Source organism: Lates calcarifer, linkage group LG11 (assembly GCF_001640805.2).
Source record: "Lates calcarifer isolate ASB-BC8 linkage group LG11, TLL_Latcal_v3, whole genome shotgun sequence".
Classification (NCBI taxonomy): Eukaryota; Metazoa; Chordata; class Actinopteri; family Centropomidae; genus Lates; species Lates calcarifer.
This window is the reverse complement of record NC_066843.1, coordinates 2,992,883-3,017,607: the sequence shown is the minus strand read 5'-3', so window position 1 is coordinate 3,017,607 and position 24,725 is coordinate 2,992,883. Positions and strand designations below refer to the sequence as shown.

The following is a 24,725-nucleotide window of genomic DNA, read 5'->3' as shown; positions in this document are numbered from 1 at the left end:
ATGATGATGGTGATTATTAATACAAAATGTAGAATCACCAAATAAATGATGACATATTGCTATCGATTAAGCTATCTAGCAGTATGTAGTTAAAATTAGCGAATAACATGTCACTAACTATAAAATATTATATATGGAATTCTGAAAATGAGCACAATGCATAATGTTCACTTTTACTTTGGTGGTGGCTTTCACTTGTGTACTTAGGAATGCAGGACTTATATACTTGTATTTTCAAACTGTGCCATTGGTACTTTTACTTAAATAACTGATCACAAATACTTCTTCCGCCACTGTACATTTCACTGCAAACCATAAATGTCATTCTGATGGTTTATCCTCCGGGAACTGTGAATGTTGGTACCAAATTTTGAAATAATCCCTCAAACAGATGTTGAGATATTTCACTGGGTAAGTGATAAGTGGAAAATTGATGGCAGCACCAAAATCTGTATGGTGCATCCTCTGGGGATCATGAAAACCAAATTTCATGACAACCCTTCTAATACTTGGCAAAATATTTTACTGAGAACCATAAATGTCAACCGGCTGGTGGCGCTAGAGTAAAAAGAGGCTCATCAAAGTCATTAGGATTCATCCTGTGGGGATTATGAATGTCCGTATGGCTTAGCATGAGGGCTGAATTTATGGCTTTAAGTTTCATCACTTCTAAATCTGACTCTCATATTTAATTTGGGCAGATAGGGCAAATCTACAGCATCTCAATTAGTGAAGGTGTGACGTTGTTCTCTACTGTAGCTGCACTTTGTGATTTAGTCTGATAAGATGGGTGTATTTTCACAAAAAAACTTGCCTAGTGCAGCTTTTAAAAAAAAACTATTCCCCCCCTCTAATTATCCACAAGTGACCTGTTTCTCCTTCACTTTACGAGATCCTCTCTCCGTTCACTGTCATCTCTTCCTGTCTCTCAGGTGCTGTCTGTCCTGCTTTGTGGTAAAAGCTGTGAGCAAGCCGCTAAGTCACAACCAGGACAACTGTGACCCTTGAACCTCCCGTGCTAATGCTGAAGGTAATGCACAGCTGATGAACACTCCCGTCTGTGTGGATCCTTCTCCGCTCTCATTACAGTCCACGCTTCATCGACGGTCCTGTCTGGCCTAGATAATTTCACTCTACAGCCGTCTGTTTCCCTGTCTTCCAGGTATCTGTTAAATGGATAATGTCTCTCACGCTCTCTCCATTCCTTCTTCCTTTTTCACTTAATGCAAATCCCTACTCTCAGCACTTTTTTGTCCCACCATTTCTTTGTCCTACTTTAATCTGATTCCACTTTCTTCTGAGGCTGGGAAAAAAAAGGAGAGTTAAGTAAGATGGAGAGCGAAGAGGTGGAAACTAAAACGGGGTGAGGGAAGAAGAATGAGCCGGGCCGATGTGGGGTCAAGGATGGCGTGAAGCTTCACGTTAAGAGCCTGAGGATTGGGTTCTTCAGCGGGGGAGATGAGATATACACCGTTTATATTTAACAAATATCATGTGAGATGCTTGTTGAAAGAGGGGTTTATTTACTCAGTTTTCGCTGACCCACCGTCACTGTCAGTACTTCCTTTAAATACACACATTGCTCAGCGCTCCGTGCATCGTAATTATAGACCGTTTTTATTTCCAAAAGCTTATCACTAATATCATTTTAAACTCTTGAGGATTTTAATGCCTCGCAAAATGGTCCTGACCGTAAACTGATTAAGATTAAGTCAATGTAATAATACCTAAGTTGAGACGTAGATGGGATCTTTGTGTGTAAAATAGACATGTGTTGGCTTTTAAAGATCAGTTTGTAGAGCAGAGCACTCACGGTGCCTGGGTTGGGGATTTGCTTCAGACCACAGATACTAAAAGATGTATGCATTCTTGAGTCTTCAAGGCTCTTACAACATAAGCATCCACTAATGTTGTCTCTATATATAGCACTGGATTACAGTGTATATGTAGTAAGTATATGTATGTGTGTAAATAGAAATACACTGGGGTCTGATCATTTTTCACCAGTAACTGTTTTTTTTTGGCCACATGGGGCAGCAGAAATGAGCTGTATACGCAACATAGTTTTAGCTTCAATGCTCATCGAGTTAACTTTTTAGAAAACTAAAGCATGTTGCTGTCCGCTTGGCAAGTTTAAGTCCAATATTCACTTTCTTTTAGCTCCGTTTTTGGTCTCTACCAATTTGTGAGAAAAACATCTTGCTCTTTAGCAGCTAAATGCTTCATAACATTTATTTGCCAGTTGCTAACTTTGTGCGGAGGAAAGTAATGTTAAGACGATTTTTAGAGCTCTTTTAACAGCTGCCTGCTACAGGTGAAGACAGTGTTATGAGAGCCGTGAGAGTCAACCAAAACAATACAGTTAAAAGTCAAATAGAGTTAAAATTTGCTACAAAGCTCCAGAGAGCAGAGAGGAGCTGCGACATCCAGATTCTCTTTGAGTTCATCTCACTAAACGTAGACATGTGATACGTTATTAATATAAAGATATTGATTATTGCCACTTTAAGTATCTTTAAAATTCACTGAGCTGTGGTAATAGTTGTACCAACTGACCAATGTTATAATCCTCCATTACTCATGGCAAGCATGTGCCTAGAATGTGATCTAACGTAAGACAGATCTGGTTTTGCTTCTTTGTTTGACGGTAGCATTAATATTCAAAACAAGACTTGATAACACTGAAAAATAACGAGTAGATTAACATTGTCATGCTCATCCTCCATACAGTGTGTCTTTGACTCTCTCTCCCTCACTCTTGTTCTCTCTCCTTTCCCGTTTTGCTTTTGAAGGGTAACCTCTGTGGAATGTGCTTCGTTAATCTCTCTTGACATTTCCCTGTCTTCCTTTGCTGCGTATGTCTCCTGCTTGTTCAGTCGGTCGAGCCAAAGGAGTCAGGCCAAGCCAAACATTTGAATCTCTAAATCTCTCTTTCTCATCGTTGAACAAAGCCAAAAAGGGCACAAATTCTTTCGTATGCATTTGTCTGAATGTGTGTTTTTGATGCCCGATGCTGAGCGACTGTCTCTTTAAACTCGAAGATTGATACATCTAATGCTGCTGCTGAGGAATGCGCCACTTAAGTGGTTTTGTTTCTACTGGAGCTTGATGTTGGAGGACTGCTGAATACATTAAGTCACTTAAGCGTGTCTACAACCGTAAGCTATGGCAGCAGCAGACGTGTTAACTAGAGACCAGGGCCAACCCGGCCTCTCCTCTGTGACTGAGCACGCCACCATTTGGTGGTAGCGTATTCCCGCTCCTCATACTTTGTTAATGCAGCGTGGTGCCCTTTTGCACAGCACCGCACTTGCACCCCTCCAAACTGGACAAGTGTGCGAGTCACAGGTGAAACTATAAGCTCATGTTACCATCTGTGTTTGTTAGCGTGTAACTATATACATGCAGATCTGGGGAGTAACAGGTTGCAGTTTTACTTACGCCTTGGAGTCAAACCTGCTCCGGAGGCAAAATGTTTGAGTTAAACCTTGAAGTCCAGAGCCAAGAACTGCAGAATCTTTCTCATAATTCATCCATGTATTAACTTTATCTTTCATGAGACATGATATGATATTTCTAGAAGTGCTAGAAGTTTATTTGTCCACAGATGGCAACTCAGAAAACCAGAGCAAATGGAAGTCCTGAGGTACATTGCCCAAAAAAATGTAGCATCTGTGCATCTAAACTGGTTACACAACATCAAACCAACAACCAACTTGTGAAGATTGTTTTCTGCAAAGGCACAGAATCAACTCGAGGATCTTGGAGTTGAGATTCAGGAGTTAAAACTGAAGAAGCCCAGTGAAAAAGAAAAGGATTATTTTTAAAGGGGTACTCCAGCAATTTTACACATCAAGATAAGTTTACTCATCATGGGTTGTTCCAATCAGCTTGTAAAAGTAGTTGGTAGTCTCTGGAGCAAGCTGTTCATAAGGTTGGTTTGGGCTCAGAGACTGAAAATGTGCTGCCTTGGTTTTTATTGTTCTTTCTTTAATATGTCTCTTATGAGTCCCTGAAGTGTCTTTTGGAAGTACAATACTAAACTGCTGGAGTCTAGCAGTCTTGGTACAAACTGTTTAAATTTACTGATCTTGATAATGAAATTTAATTTAATAATCAATTGAATAATGAACTTCCAAAGCTGAAAACTTTAGGTTTTCGTCTCCAAGCAATCATATCACTCCTGCTTTGAGAGCAGCTCTGCTTCTGAGTGATGTTTTTAATGACTAAAACTCCAATCCGCTCCAATTTCTACGCATATTTGCCACTGCAATCCAACAGGGAAATTCCCCAATGCCTTAAAAGCACCTTAATCCCACTTTAAAAGCAACTCATTCCATTATTATACCCCCATGATCGCAGACTAGGCCGAGCCGCTGCTACTGTACTTAAACCACATGATGGTGTGACTGTGTTTTTGTATTTGCATATTATTCAAATATACATCAAAATGTAGGGAATATGTGGCGGTGGAGTATAAAGAGAAGATTAATATTCAAACAATCTATTTATAAACCTGAGTGTGTGGATGAGTATCAATGGTATTATTGGCACTTGGCTGGCATCCATGCTGGGGGCAGAGCGTGACTGATGGAGTTTCACCATTTTATGATGAGGATGGAGAGCAGTGCTGTCGGCACAATCCGGGTACACTTAAGCCCCTGCCTTCCCTATCACTCAATCATTTGCCAAGTTAATTTGACAGTGTTGATGATCTGACTTGAAGCTGTATCGTGTACTGCATAGAGCGTCACCCACTGTAGGAGGAGAAGGTAAATGGATAAACTCAGTAACCATTAAATAGTAGCTTGACATGCAGTTTAGTAATGGATGTTGTAAAACCCGACGTCAGAGGACAGATATTCCAGTAATTCCAGCCATTGTCAGTGTTGCAATCGTCATATTAAATATAATAACCACACAAGGGTGCTTTAAGTATTCCTGTTGAGTCTCACCACAGTGTAGCTTTCCACAAAATCAATTTTTAACACAACTTAAAAATCAGGTCATCGTAAAAGTTTGAAGGAGCCAGTTTAGGGCAATAGATTTGCTCTTATTTCTTAGGTTTTCGTTCTGTTCCCAGAAACCAGTTGGATTTATGCCTCTTCTTATTTCCAGAGGTAGACATGAGGCATGAAACTGTGTTGATTTTAATCGACCAAATGTTGGTTTTCATCTTGTTGGTAACCTTTCATCTGTGAGTGAAGTGATCAGCTGTTTATTTTACAGCAGTGGATAAGAGCTCACAGTTTTCAATACACTGACCACGAATGGAACAGAAGAGACGTTTGCATGTTTGGATGACCTACTTTTAGTTTTTGGCTGCTGAGCTTCAGCTGGTAGGCTGAAAAAAAAAAGAATATTTTTAATATTTTAAAGGATTTCTCTCACAAACCTGCGTGAGAACTCGCTAAAGGTGCTTTGGATAAGATTTAAAAGACTCCGGTATAAGATTCTCCTCCAGCCTGTCTATTCTATCCTGCATGGATTAGCAGAGATATTATTATAACAGTTGTATTTGATCTATAATTATAATTGCTGCATCACTTCATTGGTTTTATATTAACTTACGATCTGAAAGCTTAAAATGTCATCAACCTTTCTGATAATATTTAAGCGGCAATGCCAAAAAAACTCACTGCTCACTGCAATAAGAAAACCTGAAAAAAGTTTAGGGTCACGAGTCGAAAAGGTTTGGAACCAATGGTTTAATCTTTAAAAATGTACTTTTAAGATTATTATAGAGCATGTTTTTATGTATCTAACCAGCAACTACTCCTGTCAAACACTTACTTCTGAAATGTAGTGGAGTTTAAGTATTAAGTAACATCAAATAGAAATACACAAGCATGAGTACAAGTACCTCAGAATAATCTGCAGATGAGTTGATAATGTGAAATTTGTTACACCACAACAAACCTTCTAAGAGCTGTTCTAGTTGCTGTAATTTGAGGTTTGTTCCCAGGACGACTTCATTGTCATCTTTTCAGATGTGAAATATTTAGCGTCCATTTTGTGTTGTTTTATTATTGAAGGAAGGATGCAATCCAAAATTTATACAGTACGACGACGTACTATTCCTCCCATTTTCCTCTGCGTTTCCTTTGATCTCAGCAGCGTGCATCGAGCGCCAGCTGAGACCTTTTATACAAAGAAAAAGGTCACTAATAATGTTTCTCCCGCTGAGACAAGTAGATAAACCTTTAAAGGTGCTGACGGTCCCGTGTTGTTTAGTCTCTATGCATGCTGTAACGGTCATGCATTAAGCCTGTTGTGGCTGAGGACTGAGGGATTAGACACGCAAGCCGGTGGAGGGAATGTGAGGGACAGGATGGGATGGGAGGGGATGGCTGTATATAACACTGGGTTGTAGTGATGATGATAAGAATTATGACTTGTTTGGATTCCACCAGTGATGCCTTTCTCCCCCGCCTCTTCCCTCCCGACAACCACACGTGATGCCAAAGATTTATGGATGAACAAGGGGGGAGAGAAAGGGAAGGATTTGGTAATGGGGTTGGAAGAGGAATAAAAGGGGTGTGAAAACAAAGATTAGATTTTATGGCACCGCTGTAAACTTTCTTGACGATTTGAATGAACTGGTATTATGTGAATAAAGCAGTCGCAACATAGGAAAACAATTGCTAAATGCAACTCTAATTTAGGGATGAGGAATCTGTGGTGTTCGGTAAACAAAGGCGGCTTTAAATACCGTATTAAGCTGTCATCCACTTCAGCTTTCCATTCATTTCCTTTTGTCTTCCAGCTCACATCAACACAGCCTGCGCTCCAAATAGGCCAAGGCCTTTCTCAAATCACAGAGGAAGCTTTTCGAATAAGGGATAAACTCTGGCTGTGTATCCTCTGAACAACACACCGCTGGGGCTGTGTTTAGAGAGTCTTTGTTAATGATATATCAGGGCTCAGTTAACTTTTCACACTCTCTTTGTCAGACCTCATGGCGCATTCGCTTGACTCTGCATCTGTCTGTAATCCATCAAGAACCGGGTGCATACCTGTGGGAACCCGATGATGGGCTTGGTATGAAGTAACACTACACTGGACCAGTTGTGAGACGTGTACTTTAAGGGGGTGACAGGATGTTAGCCTCCATCTACCCTGCAGCCTATAGGGGTGACATAAGGCTTCCACTAAACAACTGCTACCCTGCAAAAACAAGAAGAAAGATGCCCAGTATCCTGTGGCCAGTTTCACAAAAATAGACTTGAACTATGTCTTAGATCAAAGTAATAGTCAGACTTCAGCTAGACATCTAATTGCACAAAGTTAGGACTAATTTTCTGTTAATTCTGGGTAACTCAAGACTTTTTTCATTATCAAACCACTCAGCCTTGTTCACTCCAGCAGAAAATGTTTGCCCTCTGGAGGGATTCAACTTTTACAAGGACATGTTATTGGCAAAATCGTCAGTCAGGCTCAGATAACGTCAACAAAAGCAGCTGATGGTGTCTACACTGCTGTATGTTTGCAACGGGTTACAGCAGTCTCTTTAAAACTCTTTCCATTACTATTACTTGCTTCACAACATTGTTTGAAAACCACACATTATAAGTCTGTTTCTATTTCTTGTGTGTTGTATAGCATTACCATTGAAACATGGCTAACGAGTTCAATGTTAAGGTCTGGACACACCAGGATTTAAAAAGGCAAAAATTTTGCAGCAAAATCAGTTATCGAGGAGGTGAAATTCATTCCATCAGATTCAACTCTGAACTGTGAATTTTCTCCGTTGACCGAAGGCGAGCTGTTTTGACGGTGCTGATCTTTGAGGGGAAGGAAAATAGAGGAAGCTATCGTAGCATATTAGCTTTGTTGACCTATTCACTTTTATTGAACCTCTTCTATTGAAGTAAAAACTGCTCCACAAAAGAGGAGCAGGGTTTGCAGACAGTTACGAGACCAGAGTTTTTGGAATAAAAACGTCTTTTTATTAAACTTTGTGACTTTTTCAACCAAGCTAAGCTAACAAGCGAACAAGTTTGCTAACTGACCATTAGCAAGCTCGCTACCTAAGAGAGTAAGCAGAATAGTTGAGCTAAAACAGCTGTTCCTACGAGGAATTACTGCTTCACCAAGCTCCCAGCCCCACATAATTTGCATGGATGAGGACATGGTACTTCTGCTGCTTTAGCCTGAGAGCAGGATGGCAAACTTTTTAGGCTTCAAATACGTCTGTCTGACTTGCATTTGACAAACCAAAAAGAAAAATTAAGACTGGTCTACAACCATAGTTAGTCCCACCGATTAGTCTAATGCAAGTTAAACAGTTTCACCAAAAATAAAACATAAAAATTGAGGACTGACTTATTTAAAGCCTAAAAAGTTGGCTAACATGCTCCCAGGCTAACTCCAATGGCTGGCTAATGGTCTCAAGCACATGGGTCATAATTTGTGGTTCACTAACCATGATGTGATGTGGGTAATGAAACAAGAGTTTTTAGAGACAACATTGGCAACATACAGGAAGTTAGTTCGTTTGGTTTGTTGGTTGTCAGGCTTGTTTCTTTTTATACAGTTACTTGGTCAGCCATGTTTTCTGTTTCGAAAAGGTCTTAATTTGCTCAGAATTCATTCCAATTATTCCTGTTCAAGAGGGTCAAAAACCAGACAGTGTGCACCAGATGAATTTAGACGTCTGTCTGAACCATCACCTTGATCAAAGTCACGGGTAAAGTCTGTCTTTGTGAAACTGCCCCTGCTTTACCCTGTCCCTGTCCAGGGGAGGGAGGGCTGTTTGGGAAGCGATGCTGGCCTCTGGCAGTATTACTGGTAATTAAAAATTGGGTTGTTATTTCTGCATACGCTCAGCAATGGAGCAGTGCCAGAGAACCGGCGCCCTGGCACCCCTGCAACCATCAGCATCAACGCCGGTGCACAAGGTCTAATTATTCTGTAACTGGTTTGTTCCAAAGAGCTTCAGACAGAACAAGTCAAAACAATTCATAGCTGTTGTTAGAAACAATGAACCTCGAGGGCTTTTTTTTTTTTTTTTTCAAATGTGGGTCACTGAGAGGCTAACCAAGTGGACGCACCCCTCCCTTCCCAGAGGCGCCTTTCACTTCGTGGATCCACAAGGCCACAGCTGGTGCTCCTACACTTGAGAACTATTCTTGTGGCTGTTTATTGGGAGGCGTGCTTCCTCCAGATCTCCACGGCTTCTTGAATCCCCAGGAGCGGCCTTAACCGCCGAGAGCAAGACGCCACCGGACCGGGGGGGGAGTTACATGAGCTGTAACCAGCTGATCGACAGTCGCAGGGCGGGTGTGGGGTGGGGGAGCTCCAAAAGTTGAGGAAGTGTGATGAAAGTTCAAGAGAGGGGCAACAATTTGGGATGGGTGGAAACACAAGAACAAGAGGAGCCCAGAGAGAAGGTAGTAATGTGGTGTTGGGAATATGATATGTGTGATGTCAGGACGCTGGATTGGCGACACATTGGTAAGATATAATGAAATGCACGGATGGAATTACTGCATGATGGATGAATAAAAAGGGAAAGGGTATAAACTGCTCCGGAGGGGGAAGATTTCACCTCCATCAGATGCTCTCATGAATATATTTTATCGCACATTGACGCTGACATGCACCTCCAAACGTGGACTTTTAAGGAGCCGGGAAAGGCTGCATTTTGTTTTTGAGAAAATGCATTTTTGATTTTGTCTTTTAGCATCTCAAAAAGCTCTACAAGCAGAAGAGAGCACAGAATTTTTTATCAACCCGTGACGGAAAATGTGATATCTGTAAAAAATGGGACTTCTGACTTTTTCCGCACAATATCAGCGATATGGCGAACTTCCTGCAGATTGGCGGCGGAGAAAAGGGGGGTGAGGGTGGTGAGGATGGATGCCAGCGGAGGAGACGGCGTAACAGAATGAGGGAGGCAATCAGGGTCAGATAGATTTGGTGTCTGAGGTGCAGAGATACGACGCAAGGTAGTTACACCTGACTTGGCAGAGGTCCCTCTAACAAATCATCCCAGCTCATCTCTCTCTCTCTCTGCTTTTATCTGTTATGTCCTCCTTTCCTTTCCTTTTCCCTTCCCTCCTTTCCTCGTGTGCATTCGTTCCTCGAGTTTCAAGCTGCCGGCTGATTTACGGGGCTTTGAGGTCGCTGTTGACAAAGGTGGCAGAGGATATTTTGGACCCCATGGCTGATACAAACATTACGACATACACTACAGCCAAGTGCAGTTTTAATGTCACGTATTGCAGCGCTGCATCAATGGTCGTAGGTTATTAAATGTCATATATGGTGAGGTAATGCTACACTGCTGGCATCTGATGCGTGCAGTTTGTGGTTCAATGAAAGGTCTTATTATCAGTGATGAAACGAGGCATTTACTGTCCTTTATAGAACATGTTTTCTTCTTTTTTTTTTCAATCAAAAAAACTTTTATTTGAAATTTGTAGACTTCTAACATCGGTTTAGTGTAACACAAATAATCAATAAGGCTTTGTAGCATCCAGCAACATCCAGGTTCATTGGTTTCATTCTAAATAACACAGCATATATATCACAGCCTTGTAGTTGATATAAACACAAAATCACATACAGCAGTTAATCCCCTCAGTTATAACCTTCAACCTTGCGTTTGACATTGCTGTGCTTGTGCTGACTTTTGCCCTTTCACTACTCCTGCTTTCCTCAGCTTAATGAACTTCAAGGACCTAAAAGGACCCCCCACCCTCACCCAACCCCCCACCCCCCACACACACAACACATTTGTCCCTATAAGTGTCTATAAGATCCATTATCACTACCATTAGAGGCTCCTTTTTCCAGCATCTCAAGACATTTCTTTCCATTACTTTTGTCTCGGTTTACATTTATCTTAATAAAACAAATACCAAGCAGCCAATAGAGCCAACCACAGTATATCTTCCTGCCTAAAAAGTTATTAAAACAGTACAGTAAAACAGAGCTAAAAGGCATTTTGTCCTTATGTCTTAACACAACAAAAAGATAGAGGTGCGGTAAGTGAAACAGGAGGCAACACAAGTCAAGTTTATGAAGACGTGAGCTTGTAACTGTCTAATGAAAGATAAACCTCATGCCACAGATTACTGAGTAATGTCTAACATCTCTGATTTATGCACACTAACAAACTGCATGCTAAGTGATATCCTGACTCTAGCAGAATTATCACTTATCCTCCTTTTTTGGAGAAAAGTAAAAATATAGGGACTAATAATCTTTATAGAGGACAAGCCATGATGCAGCAGGATGAAATGATGCAGTTACAGCCTTGATTTATACAAAATTCAAGCATTTTATCTAGAAGATTATGGGTGAAAAGTTCTTTGTTATTTAATTTTTTCACTCGTCTGAACATTTCACAGCATCGTCAGCTTCCGCCCTTTTGTTTTTGATCAGTGAGTTTTCTGTCATAATCCCACAGGTTGGACCATCTTACCTGGCTTCTTGGGCTCAGGCATGTCTTTGTCTGTTTATAGTGATTCCTCTGAAAGCGTCTTCCTCCCTCCTTGTCTGTGGATCTGCCTGCATTTCCTCCTTCATCCCTTTTTATCACCTCAGCACCCCCCACCCCCTACCTCACCCCCCCTTCTTCAAACACACACACATATACACAAACTCTGGTACCGCTGCCAGTCACTTCATCCTCCCCCCAAGAAGTGGAACAAGGAGGGAAGAGAGTGACAGAATGGTTGTCACTTGAAACCTTGGCAGGAGCTGCAGAGCTTTGAGGAGGAGAGGGAAGACACCATGAGAGGGTAAAAGCAGGTTCAGAGCCATAAAGAAAAGTCCAGCCCTCGGGGGAAACCTGCCAGCTTATTAACTCATTAGGCCCTGGAGGCAGAACGGTAACAAACTGACTGATGCTAATCAGCTCTGACTGTCAATTTGATTGAGCGATGCTAAGTGGCCGCTGTTGAACCGAGGCAGGAGAAAAAATACGATAAGTGTCTCTCCAGGGAAAAGAAGTATAAGGGTGGGGGCTCTGTCTGTTGAGGGGAGGGTGGTCTGAGATGATGAGATTAGAGCAAGAGAGGTTAACTTTTTCATTTTAATGTACCAAATATAAGACAGAACAGCCCTCCCTCTGCCCCCCCAACCACAGATTGTGTCTTTGCCGATGTTTTCCATCTCTCTTTTACTTATTTTGTGTATTTTTAGGAGCATTTTGTGTCTAGTTGTACTCACTTTGCTGGTCTTTGTGGTCGTTTTGCGTCCTCTTTTACTCCTTTTTCCATGATTGTGATTATTTTGCATCCTTTTCACTTGTTTTGTGGTTTTATTGCAGCTCTTTTACTCATTTTGAGTGTCTTTTTAGACATTTTACATCTCTTTTTACACACTTTGTGTGTGTTTGTGGTCATTTTGCATCTTCTTACTCATTTTGCTGTGACTTTCCAGCTAGAAGTCTGGTCCAGGGCCTCCCTGATCCCCTGGCCTGGCCCCAGTATACTTGTTCAATAATCCGTCCATGTGGCCAACATACCAGTTCTGAGAAACTGTAATGTGATGTTAATGTTTGTAGAGATTGAACATCTCACTAAAAAGCCACTCACCTTCACTTTATTCTGCTCCACAGGAGACCAATGGAAAAGTAAAGCTAAAGTAGAGCTAATCTTTAATATAATGCATGCATGTATAAAGTGAAAACATTAGTGAAGCTGGGAATAACTTCATTTAGTCGGCCCCATCCCCAACCCAATAACTTCCACACTAGTCCCCAGCTGAAGAAAAAAGTCGGAGATGAAAATGAGAGCAAAGCAGCAGCAGCCTTGTGTTCCTATAGGCTCTGACAATCCCATTTGTTCTCCAGGAGCTGAAGCTGTCAGCAGGGTGTATTTTATGGGACTGGAAGCCCTGGCACAGGGATGTGAGGAACAAGGTCAGACTCAGTGGAAGGAGGTCGCTGACCTTATGAGTTCCCGGTGAGGTATTGATTTCCCAAACCATCACATACATGACCGCAGACACACATGCTGAGGATTCGCCTCAGGTTTGTGGAATAAATATATTTTCATTATTAAAAATAGAAAAGATTGAGCCTGTGTGAGTGACAGAGGCAGGACTGTGGCCTTTATCCTCCTTCAGCTGGTTCTAAATGGCAACGCAGACCAAATATGCATATTATAAACATCAGTGTTAAATTACGCATTTAAGCCGCTTTTCACTTTCCATTCAGTCATCCCCTCTTTGAATTCTGCGCTCGTCTTCTTGCCTGCTGCCCAAGTTGTCCGGGCAGCTATAACCTTGACTATAACAATAAACATTCTCTGAGACTTTAATTTTGGAGAGAGAACTTAAGTCAGAAAGAGAGGCAGAGATTGAAGAACAGCTATTTAAGGCAAGTGCAACTTGAGATTCAGATGTTCAAGGAGAACAAAATACCCCCAAGGAAGATTATGGAGGGCTGTTTGAATAGGACATAAAAGGTCCTTCAGTCTAATGTATACTCTAACTTTACATTACTTGACTTTAAGCAGAATTATCTTTAATAAATCTATGTGATGCGTTCACAGCTCATCAGAGGCGATTTATACTGTGACTGAATTCTCTGAAAGGGTCCAAATTATTCATGTATTGTGGATTTAAAGTGGCTATAGGAGACTAACTATAGGTGTCCTACATCATCCAGTGATCCACTCCAGAGGATGACACCGGAGTTATTTAACGCTTGCATTAGTTAAGCCTCAGTGAAGTACACGTTAAGCCAACGGAAGCAGGTCCTCTCCACCTTTACAGCCACTTTCCCATGACTGCTGGAGATTAAAGCTGTCAGTGGGCATGATTTAACATCAAAATTCAGTACTTTGAAATATGATTATTCTTTAAATTGACTCCTTAACTGATTATTTTTTTATTTTTGGGTGAAAAAAGGGGGAAAAATCTAAGCAGTGCACTGATTTGTTGCTCTCTCAGTATTTTTAGTAAACAACCAGGCGTGATTTGGGTCAGCTTCATGCAAACCTGACAAATTTTATAACATGCTCCCTGATTATCAAGGTTGTTTTGATGCCACGTCCCATCAGAACATGCTAATGAGATTTTTAGAGTTCCTGCTTCAGACTGCTGCAGCTCTGTAAGAACAGAAACTGGAGGCAACATTTTCCAGTCATGTTTTGAAGAGCTGCTCCTTTCTGTTTTAAGTCTGATTCTCTTTAAATGATTGCCAGTGTATGCAAATGTATTTTTTCTGCACCTGTATTTGGTGAAATTATGTTTGATATATATCTAATATAAGGAATCGTCTTGGCTTAGTGATGTGGTTTGTATCGGTCCATCGACTGAGGGTTGACTCATCAGTGGAGAAGGTGTCACTCCAACCTGGTATCATTTTTTTTGCGACAGTAAAATATTGACTTACAGTGACTACAGCATTATTACTCTGATTTATAGTCATGGTTAAACTCTCACAGCACTTGGTGAAGGTTAGTCAAAGATCACAGTCCAGATTAATATAGAAAAACTTCACAGCAACTTCAGACACAACCAGAGTTTTTGTTGCTTAAACTGAACCACAAACTGGATTCTGGATCGAACCTTGATCTCTGGTGTGATGTTTTTACACCTGCCTTCCACTTCAACCACCTCCTTCCAACTTGTTAATGAATGCAGTGCTTAATTTATTCCAAAAATATGTTTCCAACTAAAAGAATTAGTGTGAAAATCCTGAATAAGAAGGTAAATTCACATCTATGTACACGACTGTCACCGCCAAGATAGAAGGGTTGATTATTAAAGCAATTTCTTACTCTGTCGCCAGTGCTATATCCAACCACAAATGTTGTGTCCCATGCCACATGTTGAGACACTTACAGCTCTGTTTAAGTAAAACTTGGAGGGATGAGCTACTTAAACTCTGCGTTAAAATACTGGAAACAGTCTCTCGTTTATTCTTATAATTGGTTGATTTGTTGTTTGTCTGTTCTGATAAATGATTTCTCACTGATTAACCCCAAAATGTTGGGGTGTCACATGTTGTCTTACTTAAAACTTAGACTGTGTTTCGACACATTTTGTCGACTTTCTTTCTCATTTTTCACAATGCTCCATTTCTAACAGAGCACAGGCAGACAGGACGTGACAGCGTCTTCCTTCAAAGTGAAAGTCCTGTTGTCTTTTCATATAAATATACAGTCCATGCTTTCATATTTGACTAAGAATAGTAAGGTGACACCGTTGTTTAGGATGATGACAGAGAGTAATGGGCTGTCCCAGTAAGGGGGTGGGGGTAGATACTGTATGGGCCTGCATAGTTTCAAAGGCAGAGCCCGCAGGGAATCACATGCCTCAGTCGCCATATGCTCCACACAGAGCGCCTCCACCTTCAAACCGAGGAGGAGCCCAGAGAGACACAGGCTGTTTTCATACAGACAGTAATGTGATAACACTGATGTGTCCCATTAAAATACCTTTAATGTGCAAAACCAGAGGAGATATTGTTAATTATTTGAACATGTTATGTAGTAAGACCCTTTTTTTGGACACGTAGAAAGGTGTTTTTGTGAGGAATTAGGAAAAATAAATCCTCTTAGTGGTTTGTATAAACTGTAGTAGCTCTCAGACAATGGGACAGCTGCCCCAAAACATGCTTTAATCTGGAAGTCGTCAGGGTCGTCTCAGAGCAATCAAATATGTTTGATTTTTTTATCTTTCTGTGAGTGATCTTCTAATATGAGCCAAATCGTCATTCGCGGTTCGACACCCTCGAACAAAGTCGTCTTGTCACGACTTCTTTATAAGAACGAAAACAAGTTCAGTGTCCAGGAGGACATTAAGTCTCGACTTCTTGATATTCTAAACTTTAAAGGCTTAACACCGGATTCCAAACTCCTCTTCAGCACTTTGATGCTGAAACGCTGAAGTTTAATATGATGGATGCCTTTCACTTGTATCCACAGAGGTTTTTATTGCATGTCAGCAGAACTCCTTCAGCCAGGAATAAGCATTGAGAAATAAATCGCATCAATCACATTTGGCAGAAACCTGCTGCTGCTGCTGCTGCTGCTTCTCTCCAGTTGACACTTTTTAAGTTTTGGGGTTCTTGTGGCCACAACCTCTGATCAGTGAAATCACACACATTCTGCCCCTTAGTTGACCCTTGGACTGTTTAAGCAGCGTTTTTGGCAACTGCAAACCCGGGTCAAATTAGCAGCTGAAGCCAGGATCCAGAGAAGAAGAACAACGATCCATAAATTCTGGCTCGGAGGTGCAACATATTGTAGGCTGTGCTCACTCAGCCTGTTGAGCTGAAGGAACGGTGCGAACAAACCGAGGCCTGAGTCACTGCCATATCGAGTAGAAACCCAGAGTTTAGCCCGAATTGCAAGCCATAAAACCCATTCAAGCTGTATATGGTGCGCTGACATTTTCAGAACAGATTGTCCAGGTGAAATGGATGTGTGATGGGCTGATCACATGTGGGCAGCTCTAAATACAGGTGCGATTGAACCCAAAAATAGCTGCAAACACACCGGATCCCAGCTCATAATGCTTAAAATCAAAGATGTCAGAGTCACTCCTGAGAATACGTCTGCGTTCAGACAGGAAAGGCCTGTACATTCAATAAATAATCAGATTTATTTGCTTAATTTTCCTCCCTGCTTTCTTGTGAAAGAGCAAGAAATGAAGAGGACTCGACTTGAACCGGGGACGGCGCAATTCTCAACCCCCTGCTTGCATACAATTTTAAGCTTCCCAGGCTCTCTTGAGTCCAGCACATGTGTCTGGACAAGGCTTTGGAGTCAGACGGCGTCAAATAGCCGCTGGAATCCTCCTCTCCACTTTCACAGCCTCGCTCTAACCACTAAAAAAAAGTGGCCACAGATTCCCACAAATAAAAAAACAAGAAGAAGAGACGTGAAATCTGATCACAAGAGGTCACTGGAGACACTCTGACGCCAGATGTGAACAACAGTCCACCCCAGCTGGATGAAAACACTGTGTGAATGTACAGTAAGCCACGGATTGAGATCAGTGCAGAGGCAGTTTTCTTCTCTGATTCAATGCAGATTTACGCCTTAAAGGGACATTTAGGTAAATAAAACAGTGGCTGAGTTAGAATATAGAACGCTGACTACAGGATTTAAAAAACATGAACAACCCTCTTCATCACAGGACATAAATATTTATTGTTCAGTTGATAAAATGGCACTTTTTTAAAGGGGGGAGGGGGTGAGACGGAGGTTGAGGGACTTTTCTTGGTCTGTTAGCAGCCTCTGTTGGCCCTGCATGTGTTAGTGCAGCCAGAGAGTCAAGGTGGCGATGAATATTCACAACAAGTCTACATTACGTGCACTGACTTCAAGGTACAGACACCTTTTTTTCATGCTGAAGACAGTTTGTTTGACACACTGGGTTCCAGCTACAATAGATGTTAAATCATTAATCCTGTGCATTTATTATAGTAGATAATATTCCAAGTATAAAGGGATATGTATCTGTACTAAAACAAAAATCAGTAGATCAAATAGATTATTTGTTTAGACACTCTGCACCTCGTCATCTAGATAAATTATCCATCCCGCTACAACCTCCTTTTGCCACCGCCAAGATATAGAGCAACACTAAGCTGAAATTTAGACAGCCCAAAATAGAAATCAGAGCTGCTTTTATTTGAAAACAAAATTGCACACAAGGTTCCTGCTGACACGTTACAAGACAGCAGCACACATCCAGACCTGGTTCATTAGTGCCATTCTGTCAGCAGACAAAGAAACTACTGTAAATACCAAAAATGCTAAAAATACACAAATTCAAAGACTAAAATAGTGTTCCTGTGCAGCAGTAGATGACAACATTGCATGTTCAAAAACAGACAGAAGTGAGAAGTGAAGTAAGTTGATATAATATCGAGAGGTTTGCATAAACAGCATGCGTGCAAGTAGGTCAACACATACCTTAAATAGCTCAGTGTGAACAATTAACTCTCAGTGTGTGAGTGTGTTTGTCTGTGTGCAGATAACATTTCCCTTGTCACCTGCATTTAGAGCTGTCAATCATTTAAGCCATGAAAGGACTGAGGTAAACAGCTGTGTGAAGATTCACTGATGAAGTCGTCTCTCGGCTTAAATATGTATAATATATGATAATATCTTTGTTTGTCTGTAATGGACATTGAGGAAGTTTAAAATGTATTTTCAGGTGAGGATAATTTATTTAAAAATAATGATAATTAACATGTAAAACAGCGAGTAAAAGAAAAGAAAAAAAGAAGCTGTTTTTTTAGTTATTGTCTTAGAGGCTTTTGTTGTGAAAAACGACCGGAAGCGTTAATGTTGTCGTAGTACGCTTGACGCCGTCTTCCGGTGCCCACTCCTGTCAAAATGGCTCGTCTACTACCAATTAAAAATGTAGTTGTTTCTACTGTTTTGCTCGTCGTATGCACGAATTTTGTGTGTTGTAATAACGGCAGAAGGGTAAGTATAAAATGTTGACAGGTTAACCCCAATATCTGAATTTAGTTAAGCGGAAACTGCACCTGTCATCTGTGTGGTTAGCATTAGCTCTGCGTGACCGGCTAAGGGCTAACGGATGGTTTTATTTTTGTTCTCAGGTCGGTGATTCCTTGGACGCCGAGTTCAGTGGTTTTTCTGTACCTCTTGAACACTCATTCGAACCCGGTGAGAAAGTGCTATCATTATTGTATTATTACCATGTTCCACAATGGGGTTAATGTTGATACTGTTAAGCTAGCTAAGCACCCGTGTGCTACCAGCGATAACGCCATATCCGGAAAACGACGGAACAAACCAAAGTCCATTCAAAAAATCCTCAGTTTAGTATGTTTTGATGTCTATATATGAATTTATTCACCTGTTTCAACAAAAGTGACAGCTACTCAGAAGAATCCAGTGTGTTAAATGAAAATCGGCATGTACAGTAAACTGCCACAACATTTTATTTTATTTTATTTTATCTATTTATAGTTTCATATGTACCGAGCTCTTCAATGACAGCAACTATAAAGATTATTTGGTCGTTTAGATGGCATCTTAGGAAATAATCAGCTATGAAAAAGCTGTTCTGGAAATTAAAGTGTTCTGACCAACTGTTTTATTGATGCACTTGAGTAATCTTTTGCCTTCAGTTTCCAGTGTTTACATGTCTTGAATGAAGACCTAGTTCCCAGGCAGTCTACCTAAATAGTCATTGAATGTGTACCTGCAGTGCTGTCTTTCCAGACATGTATTCATGGTGTCTGTCCTGTTCTTACTATACGTTGTCCTCTTTGTTTCAGACGACGTAGCAAAGTTTCGAGTACGTGGAGCACTGGTGTTGAAAGCTGGACGGGAGCCCAGCGTCTCTTTAAGTCAGAACCAGCTTTCAGAGGAAGACAGAATCAAACTGAAGGTGAACTATGATTATTATTACCAGGACTATAAACCTTAGTGGACACATTCTTTCCACAATCAGACCCAAAAGACTGCAGCAAAGAGTGTATCACAGATTTGCAGCAAACACAGAGAAGCAGAGTTTTATTAATAGACCAGGAATCTTTAGTCAAATGGTGGAGGTCGAATAAAAAAATTCACTGTTCCCAGCAACCTGCTTCTCTAACATGTTTGTTTTGAACTCCGCAGGAAGTGGCAGCAGTGGACGGTCTGTACAGGATCAGAGTGCCTCGTGTTTTCCTGCAGGCAGACAGGCAGACAGAGCGGCAGATGGAGGGTTACCTCACAGCGTTTGTCAGAGCCGTATGTATTTCACTCATCTTAGCCAGAAAAAAACATTTACTTAAAGTTGCTCAATACGACTGTGTTGGGGAACTGAGAGAGCTGCAGCAACAAGAGGAGTTTTAGAAGGCTGTCAGCTTCTCTGAACATTTATGCTGTTAGTGCAGCACATTAATCAAATGATGGCTCATTTAAACAATAAATCTAAATAACTTAATGAAGTTATAAAGAAACCAGGTTACTTTGCTGATAAGATAGCAGCACTTTTGACAAGTGGATCCTCTAAAGTGTGGCTCTAATGCTGCTGGTCATAAAATACTATCACTGCACCGTTCATTTATTCAACGAATGCTCAAAAAAAAACCTAAAGATGGCGAAAAAGAAACAGAGAGAGCGTAGGAGGATTTAAGTTAACGATGTGGAACTAGGGAGAGGACACGACTGAACACTACTTCAACAGTTACACAATTAATGGTGATATTCTAGAGAAGTGTTGATAATCACCCCAGCCACTTTCTACTGTATCTGTAGCAACCAGAGTGCGAAACATCGCTGAAGAACTAGATTGCTTGGTGAAATAATGATTATTTGTTAGCAATAAATTACAGCAGTGTTTGTTGCTGTGTTTACTTTATGAAACCTTGAGAAGTTTATGTAGTAACTGCTTCACGTTGCTCTTCTAAAATCACTGTAAACCACAGCCTCGCTTTAGCCCAGAGTTGAGGGGCTTTTTAAAATGAATGTAGTAACAGCATCACCTCATCATATGATAGAGTAACTGTGGGTGCATCTCTAAAATGAACCTGTTTCCTCCTCTGATCCTCAGTGTGCCATGGTTGAGTCGCACCTGAGCGACGCCATCACCCTCCACACCGACGTCTCTGGGTACCTCATCGGCGTCTCTATAGTGACGATACCTGGGGCCTGCAGAGGCACCGAGGTCGAGGATGAAGTAGATCTTGAGGTTTTCAACACCACGCTCCGTGTGATGGCGCCTGTTAACGCACCGGGGTCAGTCCCAGTTCAGACATCTGCGTCTGTTCACTTTTGTTTTTCTATCTCAACTTCTGGATCAGTCTGCTCTGCTTATGGAAGCACACAGCTAACACACAGCTGTCTGTGCACGAGTGAAATCCTCCTGTGTGTCTCCACTGTAGCTTCTTTCCAAATGCCTTTGATTCAGTTATACTGTATTTGCTTTTGCTTAGCAGCTTTACATAATTTCCCCATAGGTAGAACAAGTCTCTGTGCGCTTTCCTGCCTTTCAGATACACACTTTGTTTTGGGGTTTGTTTGAATACTAATTGCCAACTTTCTTCCAGACCGGAGACGGCTCTGTTCCTTGAACGATTGGAACAGGAATCTGAGAAGAAAGCGAAGAATCCACAAGAGCAGAAATCTTTCTTTGCTAAATATGTAAGTACTCGTACTGAAACCTGCTGATAAAGCCAGCAGCCGCTGCCTAAAGATATACTCCCTTGCTTCAGTAATGAGGCTCTGATAATTGTAATGGCCCATATAGTTAATTAATACATGAAAATGCCTTTTTTCCCTCATCATTTTTTTGCTCCATCAGACCCACCATACTGAAAATGCCTGTGCATGCAGCATGTGTTAAAACAGAGTACAGAGGGAGCATCAGCTGCTGCGGTGCTAGGTTTTTTTCCCATCTGTTTCTTTTGTCAGTATTTGTAGCAGAAACGTTGGAATATCCTCTAAAAAGTCAGAGTGGTTGCACATTTTTTGTTTGTTTCCCTGTGTGTTGGATTCACTCCACCGTGTGCTTCAGTCGATCCTGTTGAAGGTGCTTTCACACCTGTAGTTTGGTTCATTTGGTTCAGACACAAGGCGGGAAAAAAAAAGATGCATCGTTACCTTTTTTCAGTTCTGGAGCAGTTCCAGTTCCAGATTTTTGCTCCTGAGTGAAGGTTAAATGTGGATTTAAAGTTTCCTTTATGGTCTGAACATGACAAACAGTGAAACATTTCACAGCATGACGAATCTGAAACCTCACCCTGCAACATGATCAGCAGTTTGTGATGCCATCCGAGTGTGGAACTATCGTCCAATTTGTTATTTATTTCCTCTGGTGTCACAAAGAGCTCAGTTAATAATAAACTATTGATGAGGATTATTAACGGAGTCTGCAGCAGTATAATAATTTTCATTAGGTGGCAGCGACCAGCAGGGGGCGCAGTTCAAATTTAACAGAGAAAAGTGTCGAACTCTGGTGGAAATCAAAGGTGAACGTGTCGTGTTTAACATCAACGTCTTTCTCAACAAAAATCAGCAGCTGGAGTTAGTTTACTCTCTTGGGAGTTGGGAAATATTATATATTTTTAATTTTGTTTAAGACGATTGTTGTTGGAATAAAGATTTCATTGAGGAAAACACACTTTCTTGAGCAGCCTATTTTCTGCCACAGACATTTTCACTATAAAAAATAAAGGATGATGATTGATGAAGGAAGTTTCTTCAAATGCTCGTCTCTAGTTAACAGTTTAGATTTATAGTAAACTCTCTCGCAGTCCTGTGACTCGGTCCAGACTGGATCCAACCTGAGAATCAGGAGTTGGTCGAGTTCAGCTGACAGCTTTTACACGAGCCCGGAGTTCATTTTAAACCGAACCAAACAGGTCAGGTGTGAAAGCGCCCTCGGTCACTGTCGTGGTTTCTGTAGCGCCACGCTCTCCTGTGTGACGCCACTGCCTTCAAGTTGAGTCCTCCAAGATTATTCAGCCCGCAAAGTTCAGTTTCAAACTTCAGAAACATGAAAATGAGGCATCTTGAAAAAACAGGAGCAACATTTTGCTTGTCCTCTGACATTTCGACCTGTCAGCCGGAGTGAAACCGTCTCTCGGTTTCAGAAACATCCCCTCAGAGGACCTGGTTCTCGGATCCTATCGCTTGGCTCGTCTGAGCTCTTTTTATGGCCTCTCTTGTCTTGTGTGTGCTGGTGGTGTTTGTGTTTTTTGCACTGTGCTGTGTGTATCTTGTGCCATGTTCAGTGACCTGTGTTGACTCTGTGCTGCATCCAGTGACAGTGTGTTGACTCGGTGCTGTGCTGTGTTCCAGTGGTATTTGATTCTGGGAGGTGCAATCTTCCTCATGGCCACCAATTCGGCACAGCCCCCAGCAGGGGGAGGCAGAGAGCAGAGCTGATTCCCACTGAAGTACTGTTTTCTTTCTTGTGTCTTCTGTCCCTTCCTCCTCTTGTGTGTCGAGTTTTGTATTTAACTTCTAAGTAGTGTAACTAACTGAAAACCACTCCCTCGTTTCCCACTCTGATATTTCTCCAGGTTCAATGCCAAATACGTTTAATTTAAAGCTCCAATTCTCTGAATTCGAAGCTCTTTTTTTATGAGGACGCCTCCATGATAAACCACCTAAATCTCTTAACTGTTGGTGTGATTATGTTCAGCATGTGTTTGGTGTTTGACCCTGAGATTTCCTCTTCACTCTGCAGTCTCTCACCCACTTTCACACTTCACCTTTTCTTTTCTTTCTGTTCAGAAAATACATTGAACCTAATCTGGGATGATCAATCTGGAACTGTTGAAAAAAAGACACGTCAGTGATCTCACAGTTTAATCTGTCGTCTTGAAAACAGAGATATCGTCGTATTCACTCCCTCTTCTGCTCTCTTCTCCTCTCCAGTGGATGTACATCGTTCCTCTCGTCCTCTTCCTGATGATGTCAGGAGCTCAGGACCAATCAGGGGGAGGAGCCGGGGGCGGAGCAGCCAACGGAGGTGGCCGATGAGCCGAACGCTAACAACATTTCTTTCTTTTGTTTGTTTGTTTTTGTGAAGATTTACTGAACAATAATTCTCTTGGACAGTTTGTAATTGCTGTACATAATGCTATTTAAGGAAATGTCTGTCACACACACACACACACACACACACAGCTGAAGCTTGTACAGTACAAGAGGAGATACCGTGCCCTGCAGACGACTGCATTTTTAATACTAATGTGAAAATAAAGTATTTATTACTTGAATACTGAAGATTTTTAGACTGTTTTCTCATCTTTTATTGATTTTATTTTGCAAATTGACAGAGTTTTTAAATGAATAATCAGTCAAGAGAGTAGGAAAGTATTAAAGTACCAAAGTAAAAGTCCCCATTACAGAATAATGTATATTATACTTAACTTTAAGGCTGCAACTTCTTATATTTTATTATTAATTTGAATCTATAAAGTAAGAAATAACTAAAATTATCAAATTAATGAATAAAAAATACAATATTTTGTAGCTAGTTTGAAGTAGCAGAAGATAAAAATACTCAAAAGTATCTTAAAAATGTTCCTAACGACAGTACTTGAGTAAATGTACTTAATTACTTTCCACCACTGGTCAGCAGCCGTTCATATAATAAATTCAAGGTAACAGTTTATAATGATTTAAATAATAGTGCTGCTCAACTTGACACATACAAGATAATCATTGTAGATCTGGTGTTTTCAGAATTAAAGCCTTCAGTCCCAGTAACAACCCTAATGTGTCAGTGTGCTCGTTCCTGACTGGAGCGAAACCAGAACCACTTCTGTGTCAGTTCACTACATTTGAACTGGAAAGCCTCTGTTCAGCAGTTTAATCCTTTATTATAGAGCCAGGGGGTTTACCCTGCTGGATTAGAGCAGCTGCTGCTGTCGCCCAAAGACGTGTCGACTGTGACAGTTTATTCGGTAAATACTGCTTCGATAAACGACGTACAGGAGGAGATCACTTTAAATGCTTCGTTAGACTGACTGAAGTTGGTATTGTCGTTAGGGTTATTATACTATATCCCCACTCCCCAATGGCAGGGGCCTCCCTCAGCAAGACAAACCCACTACGCCACCAAGACTGCTCAGCAACACGACCCAAGGTGCTGACCTGGCCTCCAAACTCAACCCAGATCCCAATCTGATCCAGCATCCGTGGGACCTGCCTAATATTGTGTAGGTCCTCCTTCTGCTGCCAAAACAGCTCTGACCTGAACCCATGAATCCACGTCCTTGGAGGATGTCTTGTGGCGTATAGCAACGGGACATGGGCAGCAGATCCTTGTTCCAG

The 24,725-nt window shown here is 41.2% G+C and overlaps 2 protein-coding genes across 4 annotated transcripts in view; one reads left to right on the top strand and one right to left on the bottom strand.

Moving 5' to 3' along the window:
- The window catches only part of mybpc2a (myosin binding protein Ca), a 51,285-nt gene extending 39,788 nt beyond the window's left edge, over positions 1–11,497 (bottom strand). The window contains exon 1 of the mRNA XM_051074052.1: positions 11,432–11,497. Within this exon, the coding sequence (XP_050930009.1) occupies positions 11,432–11,453 (22 nt within the window). The 5' untranslated portion in view covers positions 11,454–11,497. The remainder of the gene's footprint in view (positions 1–11,431) is intronic.
- emc10 (ER membrane protein complex subunit 10) lies at positions 1,007–23,665 on the top strand. 3 transcript variants are annotated; one of them, XM_018672233.2, is made up of 8 exons: positions 18,243–18,407; positions 18,545–18,611; positions 19,229–19,341; positions 19,572–19,685; positions 20,491–20,675; positions 20,987–21,080; positions 22,740–22,837; positions 23,322–23,665. In XM_018672233.2, exons 1-7 carry the CDS (start codon positions 18,315–18,317, stop codon positions 22,824–22,826), a joined length of 753 nt encoding a protein of 250 aa, XP_018527749.1. In that variant the 5' UTR covers positions 18,243–18,314; the 3' UTR covers positions 22,827–22,837; positions 23,322–23,665. The 3 variants fall into 3 exon arrangements, with proteins under 3 accessions (XP_050930012.1, XP_018527749.1, XP_018527748.1); XM_051074055.1 differs by lacking the exons at positions 18,243–18,407; positions 22,740–22,837 and adding an exon at positions 1,007–1,030; XM_018672232.2 differs by lacking the exon at positions 22,740–22,837.
- Positions 23,666–24,725: the final 1,060 nt, after the last annotated feature.